Source organism: Oncorhynchus gorbuscha, linkage group LG05, assembly GCF_021184085.1.
Source record: "Oncorhynchus gorbuscha isolate QuinsamMale2020 ecotype Even-year linkage group LG05, OgorEven_v1.0, whole genome shotgun sequence".
NCBI lineage: Eukaryota > Metazoa > Chordata > Actinopteri > Salmoniformes > Salmonidae > Oncorhynchus > Oncorhynchus gorbuscha.
In genome coordinates this window covers 24,463,535-24,480,795 of record NC_060177.1, presented here as the reverse complement: position 1 = coordinate 24,480,795, position 17,261 = coordinate 24,463,535, and the positions used below count along the sequence as shown (strand labels likewise).

Genomic DNA, 17,261 nt, shown 5'->3' with positions numbered 1-17,261 from the left:
CCCAGCAAACAGGTGACGTCTTGAGGACATTTGGCGACATTTCCATTAGATCCCTTAAGGGTTTCGACACAACGTTATCCCACTGAACTTTCTAAAAGCGTTGCGTGATGTACCCAAGGGAACGTTCTCCGGGGGACCTTTTTATTGTTCCCGGTTTGTCGCGGGGATGTTCTTAGAATGTTCTTGGAACGTTGTGTCATGGTCCTCTGGAGGTTTTGTCTAGTTTCTGGTTAGTAACGGGGCCCTCCCGAGGACGTTTTTGGGCATTCTTGTGATATTGTGTCATGGTCCCCTGAAAGTTCTTGGGACATTGGGTCATAGTTCCCTGGAGATTTTTGTCACGTGATGGTCCCACGTGTCCCAAACCATTATAAGTAAAGTAATGAAATATATGGGGGTTTGGGGGTTTTAAGGTAAGAGGTGGGGTGATGTATAAAGAAAGTAGGGTGCGTGTGCCCTTAAAATGTTTGTTTTTTTGTGGGGGAGAACGTTTCTTTGCAACCATCAGGTGGCGTCCCGAGACAAACCGGGAACTAGACAAAACCTCCATGGGACCATGACACAGCGTCCAAAGAACGACCTAAAAATGTCCTCAGGCATGTCCCCATATCAACCAGGAACTACACAAAGCCTCCAAGGGACCATGACACAAGGGACCAAGAATGTCCTAAGTTACCTGCTTGACCTTCTCCACAGACGTCTGCAGCTTGCGGATCTCCTTCTCATACTGCTCCCTCAGTTTATCCACCTCCTGGTCGTGTGTGGCCACCTCCTCCTTCAGTGCTCCCTTCAGGGCAGTCAGCTCCCTCTCCCTCCTCCTCAGCACCTCCTCCTGCTCCTCCTTGGCCAGCAGCACCTCCTGTAAGTCCAGCTTAATTTGCATCAGCTCCTACATAGGAGGAGAGGAGGAATTGGTGACAATGTCTCACTAAAATCTCACCCTGAGATTAACCGCTACCTTAACAGGTGACATGCACAGAAATCTCCAGCACTGCCATTATTGCTGAGAAATTCTGCTTCAGCAAATGTGCCAGTAAGAATAACATGTTTACACATTACCAACACTGGCACTACAATGGTATTGACATGGCGGTTATTATGGGACTGCAAAGCCCTTTCCATGCAGGCCGCTAAGCTCCTCTATGTCAACGCTCTGTCCTCTGAGAGTTGTGGGACCTGGCCTGTGTTTTACCTCCATCATGGCATCCTTCTCTCCGTCGGCCACCACCGTCTTGGCGCCATCCAGCTCGTCGTGCATCTCTGACAGCTGGTCCTGCAGGTCCCTGATCTCCGTCTGGTACTGCTCCCTCTCCATCTTCACCTGGAACAGCCTGCCAGACACAGAGCAGCATACAGTCACAACACACACACCATCACCTGAACACCTGCACCCTGCCTCACACAATGGAACGATACCACCTGCGCTCTGTCAGAAACGCCTGTTCTCCAGGCTAACAGGAGCTATGATGAGCACCTGGGCACTGATCTACCAATCACATCACAGTCACACCACCTGCCCTCTTCAACACAGAGAGGGTCTGTTTAGTGACAGGGGGTCATGCGCACAGATGTAGAGTAAGTAGACTGAACACTACTTATTCGCCAGCTCAGTGTACTTATTCCCACATACTGACATGAACCTTTTTCAAAATAGAGAATCCATTCTTGAAAAATTGAATCAATTATACAATGGCTGAGGGTAGTTGAGTGATTCTTTCTAAATAAGGCAGGCCCCTCTCTGTCTCTGTCTCTTATTTCTATGGAGTCCATGACATAGACGTCTCTATGTCGTTAGATTACAGGGGAGTCTGGCTCCACAGGGCCTCCACTATCAGCTGATATCCACCAGGACGGCCAGCCTCTATTGATATCCACCAGGACGGCCAGCCTCTATTGATATCCACCAGCCTCTATTGATATCAACCAGGACGGCCAGCCTCTATTGATATCCACCAGGACGGCCAGCCTCTATTGATATCCACCAGGACGGCCAGCCTCTATTGATATCCACCAGCCTCTATTGATATCCACCAGCCTCTATTGATATCCACCAGCCTCTATTGATATCCACCAGCCTCTATTGATATCCACCAGCCTCTATTGTGATTGTCCATGATCAGGATCAACAAATCCATCCCCAGGTTTCACAGACTAGTCCAACATCAGACATTTAAGCCATGAAGGTATACACTCATCACTTTGTAGGGCTTTGGTGGGACTGCAGTGTACATTAACACAACATGTCAGAGGAGAAGGAGAACTATAGGGGGCCATTATTTTCAGACTAAGACAGAAACTCTCATGGCCGAAAAGAGATTGCAAGCCCAAGGAACACATTATAATCATCCTGAGACTACAGAAAACAACCTACAACTTTCTCCTCCACAAAAAAAAGAGATATAGATAAACAACTTTCCCCCGATAAGAGTCTTAAATCTGAGGATTATCCCCATTGTGCTGGCTTCTTAAGCCAGGCTTTGTCAACCTGTCACTCCTTGCCTCACATGGTATGCCCTGGTCTGGTGGTCAGTCACTTACTCCTCCAGTGTGGTGCGGAGCTCAGCCTCTGTTTTGGCCAGTTTGTCCCTCAGTCGGGAGCATTCCTCCTGGCTCCTCTCCAGCTCCGTCTGCAAGACCTTCACCCCCGCTCCGGCCTTTTCATGGGCCTCAGTCAGACCCATCTGCTTCTTTAACACGCAAGGACACACGCACACACACACTTTAATAAAACACCATTCCTCTCACCACGCCAAATAAATATGAAATGCATGGCGTTCATAGTACAGTATCTGAATGACAGTTTTGACAGTATCTAACCAACAAACTCAGTGGCTGTGATGTCAACTGGTCCGCTTAAGTTAGGTATTAGCACCAATAGGATTATTGTCTCTTAAGAGGCGGGAGCCAGGGATTCTCATGCCCTGCACAGACATCCAAGATAGCAGCTAGGTTCAACATGTCTGACATGGCATCATAGTATTACCTTGGTTTGCTCCTCCAGCTGCTTTTTAAGTTCAACAACTTCCTTCTCTAGTGCTACCCTCTGTTCCTGTAGGGCTTTGGCTTGGGTAGCCATGTCAGGAGACTGGGAGGGGGAACAGAGACAGGAGTTATATTTGAATCCATTTACCTTTTCAAAATCACTCACAATATGTTTGCACGATAGCATTACTCTAAAATGTCTTATTTTCGTAAAATACAAAAACATGTTGGTTGCTTTGGTTCATGGCAGATCTCAGTGAATAAAAGGAAGGGTGGTGACTAGTTTCTCCCCATAATGCACAGGTTTATACATGGCGGTCAGTGGAGGCTGGTGGGAGGAGCTACTGGCTCATTGTATTGGCTGGAATGGAATATATGGAATGGAGTCAAACATATGGTTTCCATATGTATGATGTGTTTGATACCGTTCCATTTATTACATTCCAGCCAATACAATGAGCGCATCCTCCTATAGCTCCTCTCACCAGCCTCCACTGATGGGGGTGGTAATTACAGTGGCTGTTGTCAATGCTAGGTAAACACAGCCTGGTGCGTTGTATGCTGCTCACCAAGTGAAAGCTTCTGGACTAAGGCTAAGATAAGAGGCTCACAGATTTAGCTGTTTGTTGAGCTAAATTACAACAACTCCACAACAATGCCTCACTTTGTTGTCGCTCCCTGCCGCCCGCGACTTTAATGTCTGTATCTTCTCAAACACCAGGTTGACCTTCCTCTTAGTGGTGTCCTCATTATCAGTGCTCCTGCGGGGACACACACACACACGCGCACACACAGTCAGAACACAGGTGCACTCCCACACTCGGCTGATTTGAAGGTAAAGAGGGGTCTGTGTGTGTGGGGTAGGTGGATCAGATTAGGTTCTAATCCCAGACTGTTCTGGTTCCTGCTCTGCCGGGGACCAACTGCTTTGATGTGTCACCTCGCGACCCGGTCAACCTCATTATGCCCATCCATTAGGAGGCACACGCAGGGGAATCCCTGGCCCTGCTATAGAACCTGGCTGTATGCAGGGTGCACCCTCTCTCTTCCTATATCGGCCACAACCAGGGGAAAGGTTCTATGGTTCCATTCCATTCCACTACCTGACAGGGAAGTTCTAGCCCCCCTCCTTCATGTTTTATAACTTCAGCTGGTGAATGTTTGTCCTTTCTTTGATGACCATCTGTGTTCCATCCATCTGTGTTCCTTTCCATTGACTTCTGACCCTTGACCTGTGACCTGACACACCAAAAGCAGTTTTCTGAACTCACTGGGCATCGAAAAAGCCTGGAGCACACATGGAATGTAGACACTGAGGAACTGAGGCACTTTAGAAGTTTAGGATTTAAAATACAAAACTTCTAAAACCATGGACACAAATGTGCAGTCCAACCATGACACAATGCTCTGTGAGAGAAACAGAATTTGACCTGGGATTGGAACTCTAAGATCCAACTTTACTGGTGCTGTGATTGACATGTTATCCTATTGTATATGCACTGGACTTTCAGACTTGGCTTCTTGACGAACATAACCTAGACTAGGTTAAAAGCCTTTTAACCTAGTCTAGCTATAACACTTTTAGAGCGTGAAACCAAATGTTAGCTGGTGTACCTTGGTACTGAACAACAACGAAACTGTCTAGCACCTCATATTACTGTTTCATAATATAAACCATCATGTATCACCCTTACCAGTTCCTCTATCTTAAACCATGAAGTACACCATAGAGATACTAATCTGATTGGGTATCTATGTGAGATGCTTCCCACTGATGACTCCTCCATTTCCCCCTACTGTAAGGGATGGGATTTACAGCGTAGGGTGAAAGGAGAACATCAAGAATCAGGTGATAAGCTGAGCAGGGTTGATACCCTACATTCCTCAGTAGAGAGGGAGAGAGAGAGACAGGGAGAAAGAGAAATGGGAAGACGAACAAACACCACTAAGCAGCTGCATCGACCACAGCTTAGAAATGGAGGAGGAGACTGAATGGGAGTATAAATTCCTTCCCTTTTATCACAAACAGTCAGACTCAGATAAAAAACTTTTTAGTGCTCCCATGGGTTTTTTTCTTCAAATGGTGCATTACTTAAAGATGCACTATGTAGAAATTGTTCCTCTATTTTATGTTTGCAAAATGTTTCATAGTTTGCTTCATTTCAATGTATGTGGCAAAACAAGCAAGTATACTGTATCATTGCACCATCTAAACCCCTGTGAAATATTTTTTCATAACTAAGATTGGGAAGTATAGAAATAGCGCACGTAGAACATATCTACCTGTCACGCCTTGGTCATTGTATTTTGTGTTTTCGTTATATATTTGGTCAGGCCAGGGTGTGACATGGGTTTATGTTGTTGTATTTCGTATTGGGGTTTTTGTATTATTGGGATTGCGGCTGAGTAGGGGTGTTGTATGGGCTTGGCTGCCTGAGGCGGTTCTCAATCAGAGTCAGGTGATTCTCGTTGTCTCTGATTGGGAACCGTATTTAGGTAGCCTGGTTTCGCTGTGTATTTCGCCTTTTTCTATTAAAGTCATGAGTAACCACTACGCTGCATTTCGGTCCGACTCTCTTTCTACAAACGAAGAACGCCGTTACACTACCACTGCTTTTAATGAGAATGACAGCGCTATAACACATATTTCTATGTGAATTTCTATGTAAATTTGGTGGGGTAGCCCAAAAAGTTACATATTGCAGCTATAAGAGTGTAACTTGGCACATGTTATGTTTAGACTGTGCAGTTTACTGCCCGCTGCATATTGAAAGTGATACTCATGGCGTCATCATGTTGCCTACTAGTGTATATCTTTTAAAAAATCTACCATTAATACCCTTTAGATTTAATGGACATTGCTGTAAAACTGGAAATTGTTGTGCGATAAAATGAACCAGGAACATTACATCAGTGAGGTAAAAACTCACCCATCCTTGAGGTAATTAAACAAAATCTGTTTTGCCGTCTCTTCATGTGTTTGTTGTGAAAGCTCCTGCTGACCTTTCAAAAGATCAGGTGTCACCTGGATGCAAGAGGAAATAAGCAGAGTCATCAGAGTTCTGACAGATAATTTCACATGCAGTTACGTAGTAATAGAGAATGATTTGTTAAACAACTAACCTAACTGTAATCATAAATAATGTATTGTTTACCTGCACATCCATCTCTGCATTAGGCTTCTTGCCAAAGTTAGAGGAAGGCTTGGATAGTGAGGTTGTAGCCACACTTGTTAAAATCTTTGTGTTTGGTGAAGACTGACCATCCTCAGCATCTGTACTGTCCAGGGGTAACGTAGAGGAGCGATTTAGCACCACCTTATACCCCTGGATGGAGCCTGCTGCTTTAGAGGTCATGCTCTGAGGGGAGCCTGGAGCACTGCTACCACAGGCCGAAGCTTTGGCACTTGGCTTCCCCTCCACCGCTGTCACCCAGGAGTCTTTACTCCCAGATAACTTCTGCAGATGCAGCTGTGATGGGCGGAGGACATGCTCTGTGGACCTCCCCTGGTTCTTGCTAAACTCATCCATGTATTCCGATTCTCCCCGGAGGCTAAAGGGGAGGGCGCTGTCAACACTCCTAGAGCGCTTCCTGTCCTCTGGATTGATCCTGTTCCTGCGGCCTGCCCTGCCCCGTCGCTGGTGACCACCATCCTTACCATCAAACTTATCGATGAGCTCGTCCACGCCGGGGATGGAGCCTGTGTCGATGTCTCGGCCCGTGCCGGGTTGGAAGGGGATGTAGCGTCGGTTCTGGTGGCGGTTGATGGTATCTGCGTACAGCGCCTCCAGCTGATCAGTAGATGAGGTAGAGGAGTGGCGGGAGCGGGACGAGGACTGCAGCACGGGGCCACTAGAGTCAACTCTGCGCAGGGGGAGGACGTCTGGCTCATGGCGGCTGCGCTCCAGACTAGAGTTGGCACTGCTAATGGAGCTGACGGACCGGCAGGAAGCCTTGGTCTGCTCACTGGGAGGTCTGGACACAGCATAGGGCTGGGGTATGGGGATGCGTTGGGGCAGCTGGGACTGGGGTGGAGACTGAGACTGGGGAGGAGACTGGGGTTTGGACTGTGGCAGAGACTGGGGTTGGGGTTTGGACAGGTGCTTGAGTTTGGACTGGGGCTGGGCCACCTGGGTCTGAGGCTTAGACTGTGGCTGAGCCAGCTGGGCTTGAGGCTTGGATTGAGACTGGACTAGTTTGGTTTGAGGCTTAGAGGGGGCTGGCTGGGGCTGGGGCTGGGGCTGTGTTCTCTCCTGCAGGGCAGGGCTCCTCCTATGATCCAGGTTGGATGACCCGGCATGGGCGACTACTGGGGAGGTGGATCTGGGAGAAGAGCCCTGGTAGGTGCTCCCAGTCTCCGCCAGGGACATCGGCCGGGGAGGCAGGCTGTGGTTACCATCCAGGTTCAAGGTGTTGTTCTCTGGGTCATAAGGCTTGAGGATCTCTGGGTGTCTCTGGAAGTTCAGCAGGGTGGACGCTGGCTTCTTCCTCTGCTCTGTGACCTCATTGTGAGAGCCCCCAAACTGCATCTGTTTCTGGGACCTGTACTCAACAAAGGGGCTGTCAGAAACAGCCTCCCTGCTTCCTTTGAAGTCATACTCGTGGTAGTTGTCAATAAAGGAGCCCTGTGTGTCATTGTAGCCGTTACTATTAGGATCTGTATAGGAGTTGGACCCACGGTCCTGGTTGTTCAGCACCACGTAGGGGTGTCCATCAATCCCCTGGACCCTAATGCTGAGGCCATAGGAGCCAGCTCCATTGTGAGGCCTGGAAGGGCGAGCCGGTTGATTGACTCTGTACGACTCCATCAGGAATGCAGCAAAAGAACAAATCCCTCTTGCTGGATCAGGCCCACCTCTGCAAAAAAGGGACATAATCAGCAAATGTTTCACTGCTCCATGGCCTGCTAATGAGAGTTTAAAGCCTCACAATATTTGATTATGTCATCTGGTCTAATTTGACTTTTTTCTGTACTTAACGGTCTCTGTGTCTAGAGAGTGGTTCCACAGAGAGCACTCTAACTGTTCAGCTCCACCACAGGTTGCCTAGCAGTTAAGAGCATTGGGCCAGTAACCAAAAGGTTGATGGTTTGAATCCTGAGCCGGCAAGGTGGAAAAATCTGCCATTCTGCCCCAGTTAACCCCCAAAAACAACAACAACTGCTCCCCGGGCGCCGATGACGCCGATTAAGGCAGCCCCCTGCACCTCTCTATTTCAGAGAGGTTGGGTTAAATATGGTGCAAGGCATTCAGTTGGGCAACTGACTTGGTACTCCCTTTTCCTGCCAATGAAGGAGTGAGGCACTGCACTGCCCTAAAATAACATAAGAGAGGCCAGTCTTTATCAACACACTGAACTTGAAAAACAGTGAGTCAACAATTCCTACACTCTTTTGAAGGGCAAATATGACCAGGTACTGTATACAAAACCATAACAAGCAGGTTACTAACTGGCATCTTAATCCGCTGTAATAGGCTGTTACTAACAGGCATAAGTGAATAATTATATACATGGTGTGAATGAATATTTACTGTACATAAAGGTGTATTCAGGTCTAATGGCCTAACAATAAAAACTGGTATTACAGCATAGCGACAGACTCCAACGATATGTCACACTACACCTGGAAATCCCATGATTGTGCGTAGCCGTTGCCTCTACAGTAACCTTCTTGAATGTCTTTGCTAGTGACTGTGTGTGTGTGTGTGTGTGTGTGTGTGTGTGTGTGTGTGTGTGTGTGTGTGTGTGTGTGTGTGTGTGTGTGTGTGTGTGTGTGTGTGTGTGTGTGTGTGTGTGTGTGTGTGTGTGTGTGTGTGTGTGTGTGTCTATCTGTGAATCTATTGAACCAACCTCTGCCAATCCTTGTAAAATGCACTGTGATTTGCAGTCCCTGTAGAGGGCCCTGGTCGGTGTAACAGTGTACCATGGGAGGACCAGGGTAACAGACCTACAGCAGGGCCATTGTCATCAACCCCACTTAACACCACAGCATTAAGAGAGGCGCTACACCACTGAAGACAGGAACCTGTGCTGATAGGTTCAACTGTTTTCTACTATACTTGCCAAAAATATAAACAAGTAACTGAATATTTAGACCACCTTGATACTATTGGGTATTCACATTATAACACACAGATATGGTAGAGATCAAGTTCATTGGTCTCAAGTATCTGAGTGTCTTCTCAGTAAAGAAATATAATATTTGTGAATTATCTACCAGATTACAAGTAGTGTGTAGTCTGAAGCTGAGGACAGAGCATAGGGACATTTGACCCTAAGAAACAGGTATGTATCAGCTAACAGGAAGGCCAGCAGAGACACACAGCATCACAGACATCAGTGGGCACCATGTGTTTGTATAGACAATGGGCTCTTATCAGAGACCTGTAGGCTCAGCTGATAATGTCCTATTCCACCCCCAAACAAACAAATACATAGGTGAATGTCATGAATGGCCTGGTTTTACAATAGCAAGACAAATGGTGATAGGGATGGGAGGGCTATTATAAGGAAACAAAGGTGACAGCAGATAATGTCACTTTGTAATGAAATGCACAGACATGCCCACAAGGCCTTTGAGGAAATCTCAATAAATCACTCTTTCAAACTGAAAACGAGTGTTGTATACTGCTCTACAGAACTGAACCAGCATGTTGATATCAGGGGTGACAGGGAGAATAGAAGCGATGCAGCAGGCTCTTCTTGATTCTATTAATACTCAGAGGACAGAACCTCATACTTTCCAACCATTGATTGGAAGGGAGAACAATGAGGCCAAGTTAGCCCCTTATCCAAAAGGAAAGGCACTGTGGAGGACAGAAAGCAGCAGAAGACGACACAATAGCCTCTTTCACTCCAAGTATCACATGTATCCAACAACACAAGGGCTGTGAGGTTTGAGTGCAGCTCGTTTCCTCTCATTGTGTTACTCTCTGCAAGGGAGGAAACACTTGCTGAGCCAACTTCTCCCCCCTTCTCCCCTGCAATCCATAACTAGAGCACTACCCTCGCCACGGTCCCCCTACACCTCAGACCAAAGGTCAGTGCTGAGAGTGGGTCAGGATGTCAAGGCCCTGCCTTTGATCTTTCCAGGGAAACATTGAGAACAGAAAAAAGGAGAATAATCTACATGTGCAGTGCACTAACTGATTCTCTACATCCTGGGGGTGTGTTGTTATCACAATACACCATTCAGGCCTGTAAAAGACAACTATAGGAGAGCACATTAGGACACTGCCTTGATTGCAGATTAAAAACTGAATAGAAAAGAGTTACATTCATGGCAGATTTGATATTATTACTGTACTCGTGACAGATTGAGTGTATTCATATTCCAGGGAGAGCTATTAAGCCTTAGAAATATTATGCAATTCATAATTCAAAATCCCTTAAACAGATTATTTATGGAAGAATATCAGTTACTTATAGCATGTTATGACATGTAGATCTCATGCATTCATACCAAGTAAATAACAGAAAGTAATGGAAAACCAGGAGAAAAGAGGCAGACATCTTATTCAAAGGAATTTGCTCTTTGGAAAATATAGCCATGCATGACTTAATCATTTTTGCATACTGAATACATGAATTAATCTATTCATATTACAGAATGTGGTATATGATATTAAAGAATGTGTAACATGTTTGATTAAAAATAATGTTTTAATGCTGAATAGATTCACTTAGTTTACAACAATTCTTCAAATTCTAAATACATACTGAAAGTCATTTATACAATGTATAATATGTATACAAACATATTCCTATTTAATATCTATTGACTTAATAGAATTATTGTGTAAAAAAAATTGCACAGATAATTGAATTGGAACAGGGCAAGATGAGCAAAGTTTTCAAAAGTTTATACTGATGCTTTGGTTTAGGGTACAACAGGTGGTTTAACTTCTTATTTACATTAACATGAAATAACACGATTTTTTAATGTAGTTTTCTCTATGATTATTATTTTAAACAAGTAAACAATTTATCTGCATTTGTGCTTAAAGCAGCCACTGCCCAGTCAGTAACCTAAAGTTCCCACGCTATGACGCATTCAATAACTACTGTAACAAAAAGTGTAAGAAGAGAAACTTGTCACTTACCAGCTGCGCTTTACGAACAATAATCGCGTATTAGTTGTTCAATAATGGCCAAAAGTTTAAGTGACATGCTCCACGGAATTGTTCAAAATCTATTTGTTGCAGGTCATGTTTACTGAGTCAGTTCAGTTTAAAGACGCCTGAAGCTCTGCAAACCCCGCCCCCTGCTAAGAACTCTGTAAACCCGCCCATCTCAAACCCTACTGCTAAACACTAAACCTCAAAACACTGACCTAGGAACAGATCGACAATGCCAACCTGAACACTCCCAAATGTTCTGTTTGACAAAGTATCTCTTTATCAGTTTCGAAGATACCGGTACTCTGTTGTGAGCCACAAGTTGCAACAGTTTAGTAGGCCGTCATTGTAAATAATAATTTGTTCTTAACTGATTTGCCTAGTTAAATAAAGGTTAAATAAAATTAAAAATTAAAAAATAGTTAGGCCCTGCTAAAGTCCATCATGCTGATTTGAGTATGAATAGCCCATGTTGATGTTGATTGCAATTTGTGAATTAAAATTAAAATGTATACTGTATGGAACACGTCATATGGCAGGGTCCATCGCGCACTATATCGTCAACATTAATCATAGATGAAAATATGGGTGAGCTATTGTACAAAATCCTTCAGGCCCAGTTAATGGGTTTTCCATTAGCCCAACTAGGGATTTGTGGTTATAATAAAGCTACCAAATAAAATATAACTGAAAAGTCCACAATTAATAGTTTAACTTGTTTTTTTTGGTTGTTTATTTAAAATTATTATTATTTGTACGCAGATAATGTATGTTTACTGAAGCATATGGATTCACTATACTGTGTGGACCACTCCCAATTTTCTCATCTATTTTTAAGACCAATAGCGTCATCTAGTGGATAATCACTTACCTCTATGCAATTTGCCTAGTGATTACTCTGGCTGCTGTTATACACTGTTATACAGCACTTTGATAAAGTATGAAGTCCGACCTACAAGAAACCTCCCAAATTAGCAATGTTTATTTGTGATTTTTGTGAACATTACAGTGCTATAAAAGAACACATTACAGACTTATTAGAGTATAATAACAGATATTTTTATATTTCTATTACAATACTTCCCATCATCTTTTACACCTAGTTCCCAAGCATGATGATAAAAAAATATATAATTCTCATTCTTTAGTTGCTCTGAACCTTGAGAAAGAAAACCCCCCAACAATTGCCCTCGGTCCTTGTTGTAGCACAGAGTAGGCATTTCAATGGCTCACACAAGGACTTCAATAAACATTAAAATCGGAGTTCTTTTGTTTAGAGGATAGCAAAGGGCATCACACACATTTTATTTGTTCCTTAGCTGCCCCCTCCCTTTGTTGTGGCCCACTGTGTTTTCATTTCTGTGTCTGTGAGAGGACTGAAAGTGTGGGCTGTAAATGTGTCTTTAATCTCAACTCTCTGGCGCTATGTTGTGTTACAGTGCTGCACAATAGGGGCTCTGTTCTCCTCCGAGGTGCAGCAGCTGGGACCTCCAAGCATGCTCAGTAGAGTGCGCTGTTTGACCCTGGCTGAGGGAAACTGGAGGCGTTCTAGAAAGACAATGGAATACAATGGCTATACAGTCAGGTCACAGTCAAGTTGGACTCTTGTGATGGTGTGGCGGATGTTTTTATGTAACATCTTTCTATGTAAGAGGGGAAATTGTCCGTTGCGAAAGCAATCTGGGTTTAGAAAAGAAAATGTACGGAGCTATAGATACTTAATAATAAAAGAGGAGTGTTGACAGATCATTCTGTGGGAAGGAACAATCAACAAACACAGACCGACAGAAATACAGACAGACCTAGAGACAGAGATAGGCTTGGGATCCACTGCGTGGCAGTAGGCCCTCTGGTTTGGCTCCAGAGATATGAGCCAAGACTCATCTGTCAGCAGGCCCACCATGGCTCACTCACAGGCAGCCAGACCCACAGGAAGTCAGCCTTCAAACAAGGTGGTCCCACTCTTATATAAAACATGCCCATGACTCTAGGTGACCGCAAATAAACACCCCCGGACATGATAAAAGCAGGAAGGAATAAATACACCCACGCACACAGGCAGAAACACACAATCACACACACACACACACACACACACACACACACACACACACACACACACACACACACACACACACACACAGAATAACTTTACGTCTGTCCCCTCGCCCCTACCCGGACGCGAACCAGGGAACCTTCTGCACACATCAACAACAGTCACCCTCGAAGCATCGTTACCCATCGCTCCACAAAAGCCGCGGCCCTTGCAGAGCAAGGGGAACTACTACTTCAAGGTCTCAGAGCAAGTGACGTAACCGATTGAAACGCTATTTAGCGCACACCGCTAACTAAGCTAGCCGTTTCACATCCGTCACACACACACACACACACACACACACACACACACACACACACACACACACACACACACACACACACACACACACACACACACACACACACACTCTACAGGGGAAGTGGGGATATACGTAACTTTTGATTCCTGATTAAATGCTATTTTAAAAGATGACAGTCATAATTCACAGTGCATAACTTAAGCGATCCACAGACTTTACAGCAGTCAGCATCTTCTCTTGTCTGTCACCTCTGTCAGTGCTCTGAACTTGGATCTGGCCTGTCAGGATACCGTGAGGAATTGTCTCACAATCTCACATACAAAAGGATAATGCTCTGCAGATGTGGTGGGTCACTGAGACAACTTCTGGGATTTAAATCTGTCTTATAATTGGACAAAGAGGGCTGACTGATGTCACAGCACAAATATGTGCAGATGACTTCCTAGTTAGGAGTGGACAGCCAACACTATGCTTCTGCAAATGTCCATGCAAATATCCTTATGTTTGCATGTCTACCACTGACCTGCATGCCTGTTGACATTCTGTTTAAATGCAATGGGCTCCTTTTAAGATCTTATTTGTGAATGACAAGTGTGGCATTTTTATTTTATTTCATACTTGTGAACAACGCACACAGCAGCTGAATTTAACTAAATGTGTTGTCTATTATTTTGTGATGCCTTAATACGTAATACAAAAAAGTTATACCTTCTCAAAGTTATTCTGTAAGTGAGCATAAAATGAAATTCAAAAAGAAAACGGCATTTTGAAAAATGAGACTAAATGAATGCTGCTATCACACTTTATTAAAAATAGAAACATATATTCAATACAGACTACAATGGTCCACTGATATTGTTTTAAAAATTAGTAACATACTATAAAACACACTCTTGCACAGAGTTCCTCATTTGGCCTAGATCCACTGTAGAAAAGTCTTCTGAGAGGGAAAACCTGGGAAGGGTTGTTGCGTCAGTAGCTCACTTGAGTGAACACATCATGGGACTGTACTTGTATTGAGCTCAACCAAATGCACCACCAGCACATCATTTCATAAAACAATCACACAATTCGAAATTGAATGTAAATAACTGGAAAATGAAAGGTGGAGAAACAGAAAATAAAGATGACGTCCAAAGAACGAAATAAATCCACATACAATTGTGTTAAAAAAAGATGGCACATTTATTGCTACATAAATGTTATTTACATGCTGTGGTTTCTGTTACAGAGACAGACAGTTACATTTCTTGTTGCTGGTTTTTGATGTGCATCAACAATACCTAGACGTTTTGGACACAAGTACATATCTTTTATCCACCAACAATAGAGACTGAAGATCACACCTTCATGAAATTTGAGCTTGTACAATACCTCAATGTACTAGACTGCCAGCTACAATCCTACTATGTTTTCGGATGCTATTTGTACGTTTCGGTTAATAATGGACAGGTTATGGATAACCGTGCATTTTACTATCTAACATAGTAAAATAAAGTAAGAAACTTTTTACTCAAAACTTTCGATTAAAAAAATCTAGAAAGAGTAATATTTAGAATTCAAGAAATGTTCTTACAATATTATTGTATAAAAGACTAACTACAGTGAAAAATAAGCCAAATGTTTTTTTAAATCTTATTTTTGTTATTTTTTCATATATTATACGAGGAAAATCATCTGGGAATACAGAAAAGTCTAACATAGGAGCAAAGAGACAGACAGCAGAACATTAGAAAATGACGGGGGAAATGAGAGAGCAGGCAGTGACATACATTATAACCTCAATCAGAGTCTGCCAGCAACATGAATACAAGCTCATGAATACTGAAATGATGAACAAGGCCACATGCAGTCAGAGAAAACACGACAATATGTTTCCAAGTTTATCACAAAAACAAAATGATTGTAAAATCAAAAATATTTTTGATAAACTCCTTGGGGTGGTTCTCAATGGCATCCTTCATTCTATGACTTTATTTTCACAGAATAGGCTACTTGTCTCTGGATGTGGCAGCCTTGTTTTAAAGGTTGATAATAATGGAAGACAGTATTACAAGGAAACAAATGGAATAAAAACCAGGAGTTAAGACCAAAATACTTTTTTTAAAGAAAGTAAAGCATGCAAACAGATAAAACATGTAAGTGGTGACCATTGTTCTTCATCCTGAAACATTTAAAAAATCTGCTCAAAACTGCATTTGTTCATCATTGTACTATACCTATCTGAAGGACCAGCTGTTTGTGATGTTTAACAGCATGTGAACTCTTAAAGCTCCCCCTTCCCTTCCCTTCACCAGTAACTTCACTGCTTGGATCAAAACAAAGCCATTCTAAATAACTTAGAACTCCTCGCTGCTATTTCACGCTTGACATCATATTCCATACTATGAAGCCTAGAGAAATGATTTGTATACAATTACAAATAAAGATAACTTTTGATTACTTTGAATAATGTTTTTTTTAAACTTTTTTTCTTTAGTTATGTTTAACAGAAAAAAAATTATGTGAAAAGTTCATTCAGGCCAGGTGATATTGTGGTCGTCGTTTTGATTAAACTTTTTCACTAAGCAATCTTTGATAAAACAGCGCTAGGCGATTACAAAGAGCATGACCATGGCTGTTCAACTAACCAGAGACCATACTGTAATATAGAAAACAAACTGCAATATCAGAAATATGTCATTGTTTACATTTAACACTATATGGCATAGGAATGAAAAGGCAGTGAAGTCCCTTTTCCTTTAGTTAAGACACTAAGAAATATGCAGGGAATGCTAAGGGTTTCAAATGGTTTGCTTTCTGTATTTGAACTGCTCACTACTGAGAATAAACACCTTATAAGTCTTTAGTTGACCTTTCAGGGAAACTAGAGTTTGCCATTCGTCTGTCACCTGTGACACAGCGTTTATAGTGTTCAGGCTAGTGTATGTGTGGAACACTATTTAGCTGGGCTCATACCCACCACTCATGTCTAATCCTCTTCCTCTAATTATGTCAGTAACATGAAGACTGAGCTATACCAAACGGACACATGAGCAGGTCGTTTTGGTTTAAACATGCTGTTCATTGCAGCATGAATAAAATATAAATATAAATAATATATGTTCTTTTTTTCAATGGGATGCTTTCTTTTCGTACTCAATACCACTAATTGATTTTTAGTTGGGCCCTAAAGATCACTTTAAATTGCCGAATATATTAATGTATATCTTTCTCAGGAGCCTGAGTATCTTAATCTTAGCTCAGGCTAGCCCGAGACTGGCTAGGGAGAAGGGCTGGGCCATACTAGTGACACTGGCAAACTGTAGATCAACTGAAAAGCCAAGCATATTAATAACTTTCCCTTTAGACGTAGACTTTACAGCTCAATAACATAATAAATAGAAAAAATAATACAAAAAAAACCAACATAATTGCGGTTACAATGCATTCGTCAATTCAGTTTAGGCACAAGGCAAACTTCCACATGGGAGGGTGGAGGAGATCGCGACAGTCTCTGATTGTTCAGATGCGACACGCTGCTTGCAGACAGTGATATGTGCTGAAGTTTTCTCGTGGGCAGAAATGTGTTGGATGTCATCACAGGGACCTGGACACTGGGCTTTTCTTCAATCTAAGGATTGCGTTAGTCTGGGGTTTAGCTTCAAGTGGTCTGTCGCCTCCAATTTGTGTCACAAACTGTGAGTCCTGTCTGCCATTGGGAAGCAAGGGCACCATCTCTATCTTACAGAATTGATCTGGATCATTTTGATCTGAAGGGGCAAAAACAGGAATAACTCAGTCACAGATGTCCAACAGTAAAGAA

The 17,261-nt window shown here is 43.2% G+C and overlaps 2 protein-coding genes across 7 annotated transcripts in view; both read right to left on the bottom strand.

Moving 5' to 3' along the window:
* The window catches only part of LOC124035723 (cingulin-like protein 1), a 43,283-nt gene extending 32,050 nt beyond the window's left edge, over positions 1 to 11,233 (bottom strand). The window contains exons 1-8 of the mRNA XM_046349335.1: positions 11,085 to 11,233; positions 6,138 to 7,839; positions 5,913 to 6,007; positions 3,647 to 3,743; positions 2,984 to 3,085; positions 2,539 to 2,687; positions 1,193 to 1,331; positions 677 to 889 (exon numbers count right to left, since the gene is read on the bottom strand). Of these exons, the coding sequence (XP_046205291.1) occupies positions 677 to 889; positions 1,193 to 1,331; positions 2,539 to 2,687; positions 2,984 to 3,085; positions 3,647 to 3,743; positions 5,913 to 6,007; positions 6,138 to 7,790 (2,448 nt within the window). The 5' untranslated portion in view covers positions 7,791 to 7,839; positions 11,085 to 11,233. The remainder of the gene's footprint in view (positions 1 to 676; positions 890 to 1,192; positions 1,332 to 2,538; positions 2,688 to 2,983; positions 3,086 to 3,646; positions 3,744 to 5,912; positions 6,008 to 6,137; positions 7,840 to 11,084) is intronic.
* Positions 11,234 to 14,242: 3,009 nt separating this feature from the next.
* Positions 14,243 to 17,261, bottom strand: part of LOC124035721 (transcription factor 12-like) — a 92,681-nt gene continuing 89,662 nt past the window's right edge. For all 6 annotated transcript variants that reach the window (XM_046349332.1, XM_046349327.1, XM_046349330.1 and 3 more), the window contains one exon: positions 14,243 to 17,208. The gene's annotated coding sequence lies outside the window, so the exon portion shown is untranslated. The remainder of the gene's footprint in view (positions 17,209 to 17,261) is intronic.